The 17,532-nt window shown below is 46.5% G+C and overlaps 1 protein-coding gene across 4 annotated transcripts in view; it reads left to right on the top strand.

Moving 5' to 3' along the window:
* Positions 1-17,322, top strand: part of LOC141052668 (death domain-containing protein CRADD-like) — a 33,466-nt gene extending 16,144 nt beyond the window's left edge. For all 4 annotated transcript variants that reach the window (XM_073549912.1, XM_073549911.1, XM_073549914.1 and 1 more), the window contains exon 2: positions 14,532-17,322. In XM_073549912.1, coding sequence (XP_073406013.1) covers positions 14,555-15,139 — 585 coding nt within the window. In that variant the 5' untranslated portion in view covers positions 14,532-14,554 and the 3' untranslated portion in view covers positions 15,140-17,322. The remainder of the gene's footprint in view (positions 1-14,531) is intronic.
* The last annotated feature ends 210 nt before the right edge of the window (positions 17,323-17,532 follow it).

The raw sequence follows: 17,532 nt of genomic DNA, 5'->3' as shown, positions 1-17,532 counted from the left end.
TAACAAAACCATACTTAACCCTAACCCTGACCCTAACCCTAACCCTGACCCTAACCCTAACCCTGACCCTAACCCTTAACAAAACCATACTTAACCCTAATCCTGACCCTAACCCTGACCCTAATCCTTAACAAAACCATACTTAACCCTAACCCTGACCCTAACCCTAACCCTGACCCTAACCCTTAACAAAACCATACTTAACCCTAATCCTGACCCTAACCCTGACCCTAACCCTTAACCAAACCATACTAAACCCTAACCCTGACCCAAAACCCAACCCTAACCCTGACCCTAACCCTAACCCTAAACCCCCTTAACTAACCCTAACTCTAACTCAAACCCCTAAATTCCATGGTTAAAAAAAAAAAACGCATATGCAAAAAAACGCTTACATGAGCATGCCAGTGCGCACATATGCGCATCCATAGGCTATAATGGCCATTTTTAGCGCAAAACGTGCGCATATGTGCGCATGCGCTTTTTTGCAGGGCCAAAAAATGCAACATGATGCGTCTGGAAAATCCAATCGCACACCCCAAAAAAACGCAGCGCATGAAAATCGCATACATGCGCTTACAACCGCGCAGGTATGCGCACCCATGTTAAATATAGGGGAAAAAACGCATGCGCAGGTTAGCGTTTTTTTCCAGCGCTAAAAAACGCAAATGTGAAACCAGCCTCACCCTCAGGTCAGTCGGGGAGCTACACTTAGGATAAGTAGTCGCCAGAAAGACTTCCTTGCTGTGTATTGGCTATTGGGCACTCTGCAGTGAGGGTGATATGTATATCCCCCAGTCTCAGGCAGGAAATACACACATAAACCCTCGTTCTGTCACTGCTAGGGTCTCCGAAATCCCCCAGAACACTTTGCTGTCACCAGCTCCTTGTTTGATATTAAAACCAAAATCGGGTTAGGAACGCACCCAAAGATAGTGTAGTTTAGCGCGGAGGATGTGGCGGTTCGTTCATAGAGCAAGGAAATCGAAGCTAGTAAATTTTATACGTTTACTCCAAAAGTATAGGCAGTGTTTACAAAAATTCAGAAGATATCACAAAAGGAGACAAAATACGGTATATACAAACTTACTAATAAAAGAGGATTAAAATAAGAACTTACTACATCTCAGTCACTGGTATGACGTGTTGATGAAGGGAGGAGAATCGTCCCAGAACAAAGGGAACGTCTGCACAGCTTCATGTAGCTGATTTTCCAGGCAAGTGACAATCCCCCCCCCCCCCCCGGATTCAGCATCTGAGCTTTATACCTTTCCATTGCTAATCTCACTGGGGGGGCCGAGCTAGAGGATATACGCCCCCTCTTAAAAAGTTCTTAGAAAATTCTGTCTTTCGTATCTCTTGTTGGGAAACTCACAGAGTGACGACGGGTATCATATGTTCGCTTACGGATTTATTTTTCTTTAGATACCAAACATCATATGTCTTTGTATTACTGGGAGGCATATACCCTTTTCCCGGTTTCTGGTGGACGCACGGCTGCAAAACGTTGCTGTGCTTAGATTTAATTATGCTGATTCCTGAAATATATTTGTCCTGTCCCTATGATTATGGTGAGTTATTAAAGTCGAGTTTGAATGGACAAAGAACCATGTGCTGGAAACAACCAGATTTAACTGGTCAGGAGCTCACATTACACAAGCTTGCTTACCTGAAGGGAGGGGAGAGTGGACATTCCAACAGGGAGAAAGAGGGGGGGCTGGATTACACTGCACAAACCTGGGGAGGGGGAGTGGGGCAGCATGTCATTCACAAACCAAGGAGATGCAGCAGGCAGTCCTGGATGGATGCTTCGGTTATTTACGCAATGACTCATATTTTCCTCACAGCTCCTATGTGACGCTGGGTACACTCCCCGCTGTGCTCCTATGTGACGCTCTGTAATCTCCTCGTTGTGCTCCTATGTGACGCTGTGTACACTCCCCGCTGTGCTCCTATGTAGCGCTGAGTACACTCCCCATGGTGCTCCTATGTGACGCTGTGTAATCTCCCCGCTGTGCTCCTATGTGTGTAAACTTCCCGTGGTGCTCCTATGTGACTGTGTAATCTCCCCGCTGTGCTCCTATGCGACGCTGTGTACACTCCCCGCTGTGCTCCTATGTAGTGCTGAGTACACTCCCCATGGTGCTCCTATGTGACGCTGTGTAATCTCCCCGATATGCTCCTACAGTTGTGGCCAAAAGTATTGACACCCCTGCAATTCTGTCAGATAATACTCAGTTTCTTCCTGAAAATGATTGCAATCACAAATTCTTTGGTATTATTATCTTCATTTAATTTGTCTTAAATGAAAAAACACAAAAGAGAATGAAGCAAAAAGCAAAACATTGATCATTTCATACAAAACTCCAAAAATGGGCCAGACAAAAGTATTGGCACCCTCAGCCTAATACTTGGTTGCACAACCTTTAGCCAAAATAAGGCTAGTTTCACACTAGCATTTTGGAGCGCAGCGACGGCCTGCGCACGGCCGCCGCTAAGCCCCGCCCCCTGCCGCGCCCCCGCCTGTAGCTCCGCCCACCGGCGCATGACGCTGCATGCGCCCTGCGTCCCCTATCTTTATCACAGGGGGCACAGGCCGTGCGCAGTATGTGTTTGGCGGCGCATGCGTCCTTTTGACGGTGCGCCGACCTGCGCCAAACGCAACCTGCTGCATTTTGGTTGCGTCGGCGCACCGTCAAAAAGGCGCATGCGCCGCCAAACGCATACTGCGCACGGCCTGCGCCCCCTGTGATAAAGATAGGGGACGCAGGGCACATGCAGCGTCATGCGCCGGTGGGCGGAGCTACCGGCGGGGGCGCGGCAGGGGCGGGGCTTAGCGGCGGCCGTGCGCAGGCCGTCGCTGCGCTCCAAAACGCTAGTGTGAAACTAGCCTAACTGCGACCAACCGCTTCCGGTATCCATCAATGAGTTTCTTACAATGCTCTGCTGGAATTTTAGACCATTCTTCTTTGGCAAACTGCTCCAGGTTCCTGATATTTGAATGGTGTTTTCTCCAAACTGCCATTTTTAGATCTCTCCACAGGTGTTCTATGGGATTCAGGTCTGGACTCATTGCTGGCCACCTTAGAAGTCTCCATTGCTTTCTCTCAAACCATTTTCTAGTGCTTTTTGAAGTGTGTTTTGGGTCATTGTCCTGCTGGAAGACCCATGACCTCTGAGGGAGACCCAGCTTTCTCACACTGGGCCCTACATTATGCTGCAAAATTTGTTGGTAGTCTTCTGACTTCATAATCCCATGCACACGGTCAAGTAGTCCAGTGCCAGAGGCAGCAAAGCAACCCCAAAACATCAGGGAACCTCCGCCATGTTTGACTCTAGGGACCGTGTTCTTTTCTTTGAATGCCTCTTTTTTTCTCCTGTAAACCCTATGTTGATGCCTTTGCCCAAAAAGCTCTACTTTTGTCTTATCCAGAGAACATTCTTCCAAAACGTTTTAGGCTTTTTCAGGTAAGTTTTGGCAAACTCCAGCCTAGTTTTTTTATGTCTCGGGGTAAGAAGTGGGGTCTTCCTGGGTCTCCTACCATACAGTCCCTTTTCATTCAGACGCCGACGGATAGTACGGGTTGACACTGTTGTACCCTCGGACTGCAGGGCAGCTTGAACTTGTTTGGATGTTAGTCGAGGTTCTTTATCCAACATCCGCACAATCTTGCGTTGAAATCTCTTGTCAATTTTTCTTTTCCGTCCACATCTAGGGAGGTTAGCCACAGTGCCATGGGCTTTAAACTTCTTGATGACACTGCGCACGGTAGACACAGGAACATTCAGGTCTTTGGAGATGGACTTGTAGCCTTGAGATTGCTCATGCTTCCTCACAATTTGGTTTCTCAAGTCCTCAGACAGTTCTTTGGTCTTCTTTCTTTTCTCCATGCTCAACGTGGTACACACAAGGACACAGGACAGAGGTTGAGTCAACTTTAATCCATGTCAACTGGCTGCAAGTGTGATTTAGTTATTGCCAACACCTGTTAGGTGCCACAGGTTAAGTTACAGGTGCTGTTAATTACACAAATTAGAGAAGCATCACATGATTTTTCGAACAGTGCCAATACTTTTGTCCGCCCTCTTTTTTATGTTTGGTGTGGAATTATATCCAATTTGGCTTTAGGACAATTCTTTTTGTGTTTTTTGATTTAAGACAAATTAAATGAAGATAATAATACCAAAGAATTTGTGTTTGCAATAATTTTTAGGAAGAAACTGAGTAGTATCTGACAGAATTGCAAGGGTGTCAATACTTTTGGCCACAACTGTAGGTAGATGGTTGACTCAGCTTAGGGGAAGGAAATTTTTTCCCTATGGAGAAAATTGGCTTCTACTCTGAGTTTTTTTTGCCTTCCCCCCAGGATCAACAATGCAGAACAGCTGCACTAAAAATAGGCTGAACTAGATGGACATAAGGTCTTCCTTCAGCCTTCAAAACTATGTTACTATGTTACTCCTCTTCTGAACGTTCGAAACCTGCAAGCACGGAGTAGTCAGTGCAGGTTTCTGGTCAGTAAAAACACCTTTCCTTGTGTCCTTCACCCCCACCAAAAGTTAAGGATGCGGCAGCCAACACTTCAGATTACTATATGGAGCTCTTTTCATATACCATGCCTGGGTTATCCAGTCAAATCCTGAATTCCCCAGTCCAAGATGAATCTAACATGGAGCGCACTGATGCACAGCCACTGCTAGATGATTCTGCTGGTACATTGACCCAGAGCACAACATTGCCCTCGCAGTCTACTGAGCCAGAATCTGACCCTGATGAAATTCAGGTGCCCCTTCCCACATTCTATACCACCTTACACGGTGACACAAAGGAAGGTAAAGAAGAAGGTGACTTTGAAGAGGAGGTGATGGATGACCCAGTTCTTGACTTGGATTGACATCCATTGGGGGAGGAGGGTGGCGCTGGCAATAGTTCAGATAAGGAGAAGGATCCGCAGCAGGCATTGACATCGCAGCAGCGGTTATCTGGCAGGCCCATAGCTGTCCAATAACGTGGACCAAAAACTAAAAGAGTTGCAGGACAGCTTGGCCAGACGGTCAACTTAGCACAGCGTGCAAGGCCAGAAAATGTATACCATAGTAGAAAGAGTGCAGTGTGGCACTTCTTTGTCCAAAATCCTACTGATGAGGCAAAGGTTACCTGTAAGAAGTGCGGAAGGACCTTTAGCTGAGGTAAACAACTCAGAAATTTGAATACCAGTTGCATGCTTAGACATTTTATCAACATGCACTTGCAAGCGTGGATGGACTACACAACCTCAGGTAGCACATGTGCACCTGCTCCGACTAAAGGTAGCCAGCAACGCTCCATCGCTTCCCCCACTGTAAGACCACCGCAACCGTTAAGCACACCACCAGCACTAAATGTTGAGGTGTCGTCACAAGGCCAAAGCACTCAGGGAATCACAATGGTTTTGCAACACAACACTGAATCTAGGCCATCACCACCAATACCATCACCAACTCCCGCTCACTCCGTCTGGTCCACATCTACTTCCCCCATATGCAGCTCTCCAGTCCAGCTCAGCCTACCAGACACTGAGTAGGACAAGAAAGTACTCATCCTCTCATCCGCGTACACTGTGTTTGCACGCCTACATTGCCAGACTAATCTCATTAGAGATGATGCCCTACCGCGAGCTCATGGCCTACGCAGTCCCACGCTATGACCTACCCAGTTGGCACTTCTTTTCTCGAAAAGCCATCCCAGCCCTCCACCTGCATGTGAAAGACCTCATTGTTCATGCACTCAAGCAATCAGTGAGTGGAAAGGTGCACCTCACAACAGATGCATGGTCCAGTAGGTATGGCCAGGACCGTTACGTGTCCATCACTGCGCACTTGGTTAATGTGGTGGATGCAGGCTCCTCAGGGGACAGCGGTGGTGGAACAGTGCTGCCTAGTCCACGGTATAGGAAACAGTTGGCTGTAGGCTTTCGACCCTCCTCCTCCATAAGCGAAAGCTCGTTCACAGAGCGCGGTCGCCTGAACACTCCATCCAGTGTTGCACACGAGGTGTGCCACTATCGAACAGCTAGTGGTAAGCGTCAGCATGCTGTGTTAAAGATGATGTCTTTGGGCATCAACAGACACACTGCTGAGGTACTGGCCGACTACTTGCAGCGACAAACTGAGTCATGGCTGAGCACTCTACATCTTGAGCCAGGCAAGGTAGTCCGTGATAAAGGACGTAATTTTGTGGCTGCCATAGCCCGTGCAAAACTCACACACATAACTTGCCTGGCTCACACTTTGAACATGGTGGTGCAGTGCTTCCTTAATAATTATCCAGAGTTAACATCCCTGCTCCATAAGGTGCGAAGACTGTGCTCGCACATTCATCGCTCAAACATCCACTCTACTCGTATGCAGAAGCTGCAGCGATTGCTCCACCTCCCCAAGCACCGCCTAATCATAGACGTTGCAACAAGGTGAAACTCCACCCTGCACATGGTTGAGAGGCTGTGCGAACAGAGGCAGGCTGTAATGCATTTGTGGGAGGATACACGGGCAGTCAGTTTGAGGGAAGACATGGAATTGTCGTGTGTGCAGTGGTCAAAGCTGAAAGACCTCTGTAAAGTCCTTCAGTGTTTTGAGGTATGCACACAGCTGGTAAGCGCAGACGACGCCATCATAAGCATGAGTATCCCACTTAGGCGTCTGCTCATGCAAAGTTTGATGCACATTAAGGATCTGGCGTCTGCAGAGGAGGAGGAGCAGGAGGGAAGCCTTGCTGACAGTCAGCCATTGTCTGGTCAGGGATCTGTCCTGGACGAGGTGGAGGAAGAAGAGGAGGAGGGGGATGATTATTTTGGGCAGGAGGATGCTTCTCAGGGGGCAAGAGAAAATGTTTGCGTTCCAAGGTCAGGTACAGTGTTTGTGCGTGACTATAGGGATGTGGCTTTGCCAGAAAGTGCTCCACCCAGCAGTGGCAGCGCATTGACACCTGGAACATTGGCCCACATGTGTGATTTTGCCTTGCGGATCCTAAAAAGGGACCCCCACATTGCCAAAATGATGGATGACGATACTGGCTGGCCAGTATCCTCGATGCATGCTACAAAGGCAAATTACACAACATCATGCCACAGGAGAACCTAGAGATAATATTGGCTAACAAACAAGCAACTCTGGTAAACCGTTTGTTCGAGGCTTTCACACAGCAGCGGTGCTGGTTCTCCCACGAGCCGTAGTGGGCACAATCGAAGAGGTGTTCGTGGTGCACACAGCCGAAGTGGCGTTGGAGACGGGTTTAATGACCATGTTGTGGAATGATTTCTCAAGTACCGCTCACACGACTGCTAATACTGCATCGATTACAAGTGACAGGAGACAGCAGTTGTCAACTATGGTTACAAACTACTTCTCACATATCGATGTTCTCCCTCACAGGTCATTCCCCTTTGACTATTGGACCTCTAAACTGGACACCTGGCCTGAATTGGCACACTGTGCCTTACAGGAGCTCGCTTGCCCTGCTGCTAGTGTGTTATCTGAAAGAGTCTTCAGTGCTGCTGGATCAATCCTGACAGAAAAAAAGGACCCGTCTGTCGACCCAAAATGTTGATGATCTAACCTTCATTAAAATGAACCATGCATGGGTTTCAAAGGATTTAGTCCCACCTTCCCCTGATGACACATAGGTTACCAGAAATCTGCCTCGCTTTTGTCCTCCTCTTCCTCGGACTTGCCCTATTCCACCATTTGCAGCAGCTGAATGTTCAGCCTACACATCAACATATGCCATTTTTTAAACCTCCCTAACTGGGCTGCCCCCCCCCAAGGACTGGGGTAAACACCTGGTGCACCCGGGCAAGTGCCGTTGCTCTGGACAGGTGGATGGGCCTACTGATGGCCGACAGCACTGGCACAGGGCCCCTCATAGTACAATACAGTGTCTCTGATGGTGGGGGGCCCACTCGCCGTCTGACACACCAGCGTACTATGAGGGGCCCTGTGCCAGTACCGTCGCCCACGAGTGTGCCCCCCCTGTTTGGTCATGGCCACAGCACTTTCAAGTTGCAATACTTACCTCTCCCTGCTCCACCGCTGTGTAGTCTGGCCAGTTAAATCCTTCACAGGGACGGCCACTAGAAATTTGGTGTATTGATCGATGATGGTTAAGATGTAGCTATGGCCTGTCCTGCTGGCATCTACCTTCAGATGATCAATGGCTACCATTTGTAATGGACGTCAACTTACAAGCGGATGCAGTTTTGCTTTATGATCACATTTCACAGTTGTGATAGTCACAGACGTGTGACATTCCTGCCACCATTTTTCAATGTCTCCTCTCATGCCAATCCAATAGAATCGCCTACGGCCTGTGGCTTCTGTCTTTTGCCCTCCAAAATGACGAGACACATCATTATAGGCAGTGAGGACCATGTCTACATCTCTCCCTGTGATCACAATTTGATGGAGACGAGTAACGGTGATGTGATCCACGCTATTGCGATAAAGCAATCCTTTCTTCACAAAGAACCGTTTTCGCTGTCTCCACAGACACAGTAATTGAGGGTCTACATCGCCTCTGCAACATCTACCGGGAGGTTTTTCCGCGATGAGTAATTCCCAAATTTCTGCTAACACTCGACTTTCCGTCTGTACTTGTATCCATGTAGTTTCCAGTAGCGGAGAGTCTGGACTTGCTTACTGAGATCGAAATATATATGAAGATTTAAGTACCACAACACTGTTTACTGTTGTATGCTTCGAATACCTTTCCCTTTTTCTACTTTTTAAATTCTGGTGTAATACATAGTGAGCCTGTGAATGTCTGTGTCTGACTCCGGAAGTATAGACGGAAATTTACAATTACCCCTAGACTGGATACACCTGGTATGTGCTGATACAGTACCTTTGTTCAAAATTTTTTATTATGGTATCCATAGTGAGTGAGCGTGTGTGGTTTACGCCTTCTATTTATACGGTGAATCGGAGGTACCAATTTTTACCCTATACACAATACAGCTTGTATCTTGTTATACAGTACCTTTGTTCGATATTTAGTATTACGGTCAAATCCATACTGGGTAAGCGTCTGAGAGTGACTATGAGACTATGTATATGGAGATTTCAATTGTACCCTATAATATATATACTTGCTATCATGTTATCCAGTACCTTTTTTACAACATTTTTTATTATGGTCAAACCCAGACTGAGTGAGCGTCTGAGGTTGACTCCGGAAATATATACAGAGATTGCAAATTTGGCCAACACTGTATACAGCTGTACGCTTCTGATACAGTAACCTTTTTTGCTATTTATATTATGGTGTAATCCATAATGAGCCTGTGAACATCTGTCTGTTACTCCGGAAATATATTTGGACCTTTAAGATTACCCCAACACTGTATACAGCTGTACGCTTGTGTTACATTACCCATTTACAGCCTTTCATATTCTTGTGTAATCCATACTGGGCCTGAGAGCGTTTGTGTCTGCCTCCTGAAATATATACGGAGATTCATAATGTTTACACTATACTATATATACCTTGTATCTGTTGATACTGTACCCTTTTTCATCTTTTTATTTTATTGTGTAATCCATACTGAGCCTGTGAGTGTCTGTGTATGACTCATGAAATATATACAGAGATTTACTGTTATCCCTAATAGAGCTTTACACTTCTGATACAGTACCATATATCTGCTGGTATTTTGGGTCCATTTTCCAAAACATTAGGAAGTATGGTGGAAGAGGAAGCGGATGTGGGCGTGGGGGGCCACCTGGTACTGGTGGTGGTGGTGGTACATCTGCTGGTAATGCCAAAAACACAATAGCAGCTAAGGCAGGAGGTGTTGAGCCTGCGTCATGGTATAGCTCTGGAAGGTGTTGTGAGTTCATTTTTCCCTTCACCATTGAGGTCTGATGAACTCCCTCCTCTGGTGAAGGAAGGTAGTGAGGCTGATTACCAAACACCTAGGCAGCTAGATGATGACTGGGTGGCTGGAATTGAGGACTGGATATAAGGCTGCCGACGCCCTTCTTCCTGGCTGGTGATTTTCCTGCTGGATTCTTGGAGACCAGTCTGTTTCCTGCATCTCAAAGCTAAGTTTTTCTGCTCTGCTTTGTACTCTTCAGTTTTTGTTTTTGTTTTGCCTTGTTTTTTGGGAGTTCTGCCATCCCCGGCCGGGGGTGAGCTGAATTCCATTTTTGTCTCTGATCTGTTGATCTTTTGCTCTGTCTTCAGAATATACCTGAGTGCTGATATAGTCTTTTGAAGCCTAGCGACTTCAGGGCCTGTTTTTCCTATCAGTCGGTTGGCTCATTTTGATAGGGTTTTTGCGGATGGCAGACAGCAGCTTTCCTATCCTGTCCTATGTAGTTAGCTTGGGCCCCATCATTTGCTCAACCTATCTTTCTATCTGTGTTAGTGTTTTCATCTTGCTTCACCGTCATTATATGTTGGGGGCTGCCTATTGCTTTGGGGTCTGCTCTGGGGCAGTTTAGTTTTTCCCCTTTCTGTCTTTAGGCTATGTAGTTCTCCGGCTGTGATCGAGGGGTCTAGGGCACCGTAGGAACCCCCCACGGCTACTGCTAGTTGTGGATAGGTCCAGGGGTCTGCAATCCGATAGCTGCCAACCTCTCTGGTTTTTCTGGACTTAGCTGGTATTTTGTTTTTTCCTCCTTCGGTGACTCATCATAACAGGAAGGCCAGTAAGGCTCCCTTTTCTGGGAGTAGGTAGACTGCTTTTAAAGCCGGAGCATCAGGAACTGTTTTTGGCTTACATTGTTGAAACCGCCTCCAGCTCTATCGCCTCCTCTTCTGAAGTTTCAAAAAATGCAAGCACTGAGTTATCAGTGCAGGCTTCTGGTCAGGAGCAACCCCTTTCCTTGTGTCCTTCACCCACACCAAAAGTGAAGGATGCGGCAGCACACACTTCAGATTACTCCATGGAGCTCTTTTCACATACCATGCCTGGGTTAATTAAAAATGGGGATCATCATATACTGTAGCATTCCAAATGGGGGACATCAGACACTGGAGCAGCATTTACGGGGCCCATTATACACTGGAACATTAGAAATGGAGCCGATTATATATGGAGCATTGTTAGGGCCCATGATACACTGGAGCATCATCCATGAGGTCCATCATATACTGGAGCTTTCCAGATTGGGGCAGATCAGACACTGGAGCAGCATCTATGGGGCACATTATACACTGGAGCATTAGAAATGGCACCCATTATATATGGACCATTATTTGGGCCCATCATACACTGGAGCATCATTCATGAGGCCCATCATATACTGGAGCATTCCAAATGGGGGACATCAGACACTGGAGCAGCATTTACGGGGCTCATTATACACTGGAGCATTAGAAATGGTGCCCATTATATATGGAGCATTATTTGGGCCCATCATACACTGGAGCATCATCCATGGGGCCCATCATATACTGGAGCATTCTAAATGGGGCAGATCAGACACTGGAGCAGCATCTATGGGGCACATTATATACTGGAGCATTATTTGGGCCTATAACACACTGGAGCATCGTCCATAGGGACCATCATATACTGTAGCATTATGTGGAGCTCATCATATACTGTATGGGACATTATATGTGACCAATTATTCTGTATGGAGAAATATATGGGGCTCATTATTCTGTATGGCGGACAATGTGGTGGCCATAATACTGTATGGAGTAATATACTGTCCTTTTTTTGAGCTATTGTACAGTTTAAAATAGATCAGTCATGTCATGTAAGCAGTGAAGTGTTTTTCATTGTACTATACCTATATTTCTGTGCCGTATCGGAGCATCATGAGTTGAGGTATGTGTTAAAGGGGCGCACTGACACTCTTTGGCCCAGGGCACACGAAAACCTGGAGCCAGCCCTACCCCCCCACAACTTTAGCCAAATAACCCCCAGTTTTCAATGCGTAACTGTTATGAAGTAAATTAAGGTTTACAAGCTTCAGTAATAAGAATTGATGTTTTTGGCATTGAAATGGGCACTGTAGGTGTGTTTACTGTCCTCCACTCCCTGCCGACTTTGCTTCCCCATTGACTTGCATTGGGTTTCGTGTTTCAGTCGGCCTCCGACTTTTCCCTCTAGTCGGCTGATTTCGTTCGACCCGACTTTTGCGAAAGTCGGGTTTCATGAATCCCGACTCGACCCTAAAAAAGGCAAAGTCGCTCATCTCTACTCACACTGCATGTCAGACCAAATGAGAATCATGAGGTCATGGGAACTGGCCAAGGAGCTCAGAAACAGAATTATGGCAAAGCACAGATCTGGCCAAGGTTACATAAGATTTTCTGCTGTACTCAAGGTGCCTAAGAGCACAGTGGCCTCCATAATCCTTAAATGGAAGAAGTTTGGGACCACAAGAAGTCTTCCTAGACCTGGCTGTCCAGCCAAACTGAGCAGTCGTGGAAGAACAGCCTTGGTGAGAGAGGTAAAGAAGAACCCCAAGATCACTGTGGCTGAGCTCCACAGATGCAATAGTGAGATGGGGGAAAGTTCCACAAAGGCAACTATCACTGCATCCCTCCACCAGTAGGGCCTTTATGGCAGAGTGACCCGACGGAAGCCTTTCCTCAGTGCAAGACATATAAAAGCCCGCATAGAGTTTGCTAAAACACATGAAGGACTCCCACACTATGAGAAATAAGATTCTCTGGTCTGATGAGACGAAGATACAACCTTTTGGTGATAATTCTAAGCAGTATGTGTGGATAAAACCATGCACTGCTTGTCACCTGCCCAATGCAATCCCATCAGTGAAACGTGGTGGTAGCATCATGCTAAGGAGTGTTTTTCAGCTGCAGGGAAAGAACAACTGGTTGTAATTGAAGGAAATATGAATGTGGTCAAGTACATTGATATCCTGGATGAAAACCTCTTCCAGAGTGCTCTGGACCTCAGACTTGGCCGAGGGTTCACCTTCCAACAAGACAATGACCCTAAGCACACAGCTAAAATAACAAGGGAGTGGCTTCAGAACAACTCTGTGACGATTCGTGACTGTCCCAGCCAGAGCCCTGACCTAAACCCAATTGAGCATCTCTGGAGAGACCTGAGATGGCTGTCCACCTACGTTCACAATCCAGTCTGATGTAACTGGAGAGGATCTGCAAGGAAGAATGGCAGAGGATTCCCAAATCCAGGTGTGAAAAACTTGTTGCATCATTCCCAAGAAGTCTCTTGGCTGTACTAGTTCAAAAGGGTGTTTCTACTCAATACTGAGCAAAGGGTCTGAATGGTTATGATCATGTGATATTTCAGTTTTTCTTTTTTAATAAATTTGCAAAAATTTCTACCTTTCTGTTTTTTTTCAGTCAAGATGGGGTGCAGAGTGTACATTAATGAGGAAAAAAATGAGCTTTTTTAAATTTACAAAATGACTGCAATGAAACAAAGGGTGAAAAATGTAAAGGGGTCTTGAATACTTTCTGTACCCACTGTATACATAAGTATATATACGGCACATACACACAAGTATATACATACTGAAGATACACACATAAATACATACAGCACATACACAATAAACACAGCATATACACACACGCACACACATTACAGAGGACTTTCGAGCCTGTCTCCCCTTTAGCTCCTCTAGCATCCAGCAGTGTAAAGGACTTTTGGTGACATCATGCTCCCATGACTGATGTTACATGGTCCCAGGACTGATTTAAGTCCTGCTGCAGTTGTAACCTCAGTAAGTGCACTGATAATGCAGAATATATATTATCAGTGCAGTGCTGGACTTGAAGCGCTGGGACCCTTATGAGGAAAAAGGCCTTAGGAATTTGCTCTCCTCTAATACCAGGCAAACGAGCTCCAGTTGCTGAAGTTAGAGGCAGGTGCTGATACCACTGCTGTGTGAGGCCAGTTCAGGAACTGAGCATGCGCCACAGGGGCAAATAAAGCCACGGCCACACTCCCGAACACGGTATCATGTGTTTGGAAGTGTGGCCGTGGCTTTATCATAGAGAAGGAGGGAGCGATGGGCCGAGTGTTCCTATGTATGAGAGGCTCAGGAGACCCCTATTTTTTGTGTGCGGGAGACTGTAGCGTCGGCGCTGTAAGTGAAGCATTACATTTGAATAAATTGCTCAGAACCTGTTCACTAATGTCATTGGTTTTGTAGAAGTTCTTGTGTTCTTGACTGATTATGGCGCATGTAGCTTCAGACCTATTTTACTTGTGTTTGTGGCATTGGGAGCTATTAGTCATGTGTAGACACGTTAAATGTATTTCAGTAGGCCACGTTCACACAGCCTGTGACTATGTCTCTGTGAACTTCCCCATGAGCCACCTGCTATTACCTGAAGCTGGTTCATAAATCAGATTAGCACATGCTGCAATTTGTTTTCTCATGCAGCTTAGGTCGGTGTGAGAAGATGGCCCGTGTGCACTGATATAATGGCTAATGTTAAGGCTATGTACTGTCTGTTCTCCACATGGAAATAATGTGTTTGTGTGAACATACGACACCTCATAGTGAGCATGCATAAGTAATGACAGTTCTGCTTGTAGTCCTACAGGACATCTACTAGACGATGGATCCTACACATCGGGACGTTCTCCGGAGAATGCGGCTGGACCTCTGCTCACAGGGACTGGCTGAGGGACTGGTGCCTCAGTATTTGTTTCAGGAAGGTGTCATCACAAGTGAGCAGCTTGAGGACATCACCTCGCAGGCCACCAGTCAGAGACGGGCTATGAAGCTTCTGGATGTTCTTCCTACCCGAGGGCCCAAGGCATTTGATGTTTTTTTGGCATCCTTATCTGAATTTCCATGGATCCATGATAAATTAGAGGAAATATGCAAAGAAAGTTTGGTAGGAAAAACATCCGATCTGCCTCATAATATTAAAGACATCTGCCCCAGCGATAAACAGCTCAGCTTTCTGGCAGATCATTTGGGTGCAGAATGGGAAAAAGTACTTGGTTATCTAGGACTGGATCATGTGGACCTCTACAAATGTAAAGCACAGCATCCTTACTGTGTGCACTCACAAGCAATGGAAGGGTTCATCAAATGGAAGCAACAAAGTGGACGGAAAGCGACAATGCAGGATCTGTGGGAAGCTTTACAGGCCGCAGACGTCCACCCTTCAGCACTAAATACCATACTGAAATGATCCTGAGGATCCGGGCAGATCAATCCAAGATCTACCAAGTTCCGACTTGTTTGCCTGGCAATCTGTAAAGAGTTAACTAAACCTTTGAAATGTTGTTTTCATATTTGATTGCCCTACTATTTACAGGCAGATTGGTGGTGGTCTTGCTCCTGATACCCCTACCGGGTCTTGCTCCTGATACCCCTACCGATTGCTCAGTCTCCCCTGATAGGGAACAGGTCAGAAGACAGTAGCACATACAACCCAGAGTACGGAGGGAGCAGAAAACATGCTACAGAGCTTGTGCTTCCTATGGAACACATACGCCACTCACCCAGGAACACATGCAGCCAGGGGCACTCTCTGTTAGGGGCATGCTCAGTAAGGGGCACTCGCAGCCTGGAGCACGTACAGCCAGGAGCACACACAGCCAGTGGCACACACAGCTAGGAGCAGGCTAAGCCAGGAGCACCCGCAGCCAGGAGCAGACCCCTTGGGGTACGTGCAGCTAGGAGAATGCTGAACCAGGGGCACGTGCAGCCAGGGAAACGCGCAGCTATAAATACTTGCAGCTAGGAGCAGGCTCAGCCAGGGGCACGTGCAGCCAGGAGCACGCTCAGCCAGTGGCACTCGCAGATAGAAGCAGGCTCAGCCAGGGGCACGTGCAGCCAGGGGCACATGCAGCTACGAGCATGCTCAGCCGAGAGCATGCGCAGCCAGGGGCACGCTCAGCCAGGCGTACACACAGCCAGGAGCTTTTGAGTTGTGCACCTCTTGAGGAAGGAAGGTTGGAGCAATTAGTGATGGTCTGAGGACCCAGACCTCCACTGATCTGCACGTACTAATGAATGTAAAACACTTTTCACAGGCGTAGCTACTCTTAAGAGACTGTGTGATATAGATCTAAGGATCACTGACCTCTGGTCTTTTTGTTTAATGGCTCTTAAGTTAGGTGTAATCGCTGTTTCTCCTATATTAACCCTTACCAGAACCGCGATACATGGTTACGTCATGCACCAAGTGTTGTTTGGTTGTTTGATCACTGCTGTTTTAACCATTGAGTTGCCAAAGTCATTCTCTGGAAGCCACTTCTAAATATTTTAAACAAGCTCTTCTGCCCTCTCTGGGTTCCCATCACCCTTACAGGTTACCGGATTAGCATGGCAGTTGGAGCCAATTGAAGACCATCATTGCTGCCATCTTTGTACTCCTTTGCATCATGCTGGGCTTCTTCGTAGATCCTTACATGTACTCCATACTGCGATACTGAAGCCTCCAGTGTCTGGTCAGACAATTGCAGTTTTAAAACCTTTACGGGCGGGACGATTTTTCCTTTTTGTCCTTTCATTGAGTGTTTTTTTGCAGGACATGTTCTGTCTTGACTCTTGAATAATGTCATTCAAATAATGTGAAAAAAATTCCAGGTTGGATGAAATGGCGAAAGAAACAGCACAAATTCACCATTGTTTTGGGGTATTTATGGCATTCATTGTATGGTGAAAACGGCCTGGAAACCGGATTCTCCGGCTCATATGACTGCCACAATAATGAATTTTCATGAATTCTTTTTTTATTAGTATTTTTTATATTTAATGAGAATTTGTGAGGTAATTTGTTTTACCCAAAACCGTGGGCATTGGGAATCAGAGTACAGCCAGGTATAGTATTTTCACAAATCCTGCGGCATCTCCCCCTCACGTGTACAAGAGGAGAGACCCGTCAATCACTGACCGCGGCGCTGGGAAGAGCCGTCTGGGGCAGCGCCAGGATAGTCTGGTCCCCGATTATGAAATGCCAGAACATTTGAGAGATTAATATCCCTGGCTGCAATCAGGCTGTTATGGGGAAGACCCTATAGAAAATCATCCCAGTCAGAACAGTCATGGCAATACCTTTCAGGTCATCCTTACTGCTCAGTGAATGTCATAAAAATATCCCCCAAAATGGAGGAATTGAGGATTTTTCATCATTTAACCCCATGTGGATTTGTTTCTGGTTTTCAGCACATCATATGGTAATGTGAACGCGGTCATTCAGATCTACCTTAATGCAAAAGTCAAAACTGAATTTGTTCTGAGAGGGGAACAGGCAGACAAGCTGCGGCGTCTCCTCATAGAAATTTTTTGCGCACCTCCGACACATGAGGACGCGCACATCACGTCTTCCCTCAGATTCATTTCTTTGGAATAAATAATTTACACTTTTGTATGCTGTTTTTTTCCGCTGTATAGAACAGCAATTTCATCAAACTGTTGGAAACAAAAACGTGTGAAATACAATATGTTGGTCCGAGCATTAGGTCACTGACCTTAGTAGTCAGCGTCATAAATCAGTCAGTGGAGAGAATAACAGCCCACCATTTACAGGCTGCGTTTGTTTATGAGCCGGACGACACAACATCTGACGTGGCTGTA

The sequence above is a fragment of the Dendrobates tinctorius genome, unplaced genomic scaffold, assembly GCF_039654945.1.
Source record: "Dendrobates tinctorius isolate UK_male_01 unplaced genomic scaffold, ASM3965494v1 ptg000162l, whole genome shotgun sequence".
Taxonomy (NCBI): domain Eukaryota; kingdom Metazoa; phylum Chordata; class Amphibia; order Anura; family Dendrobatidae; genus Dendrobates; species Dendrobates tinctorius.
This window is presented reverse-complemented; position numbering and strand designations above follow the sequence as displayed.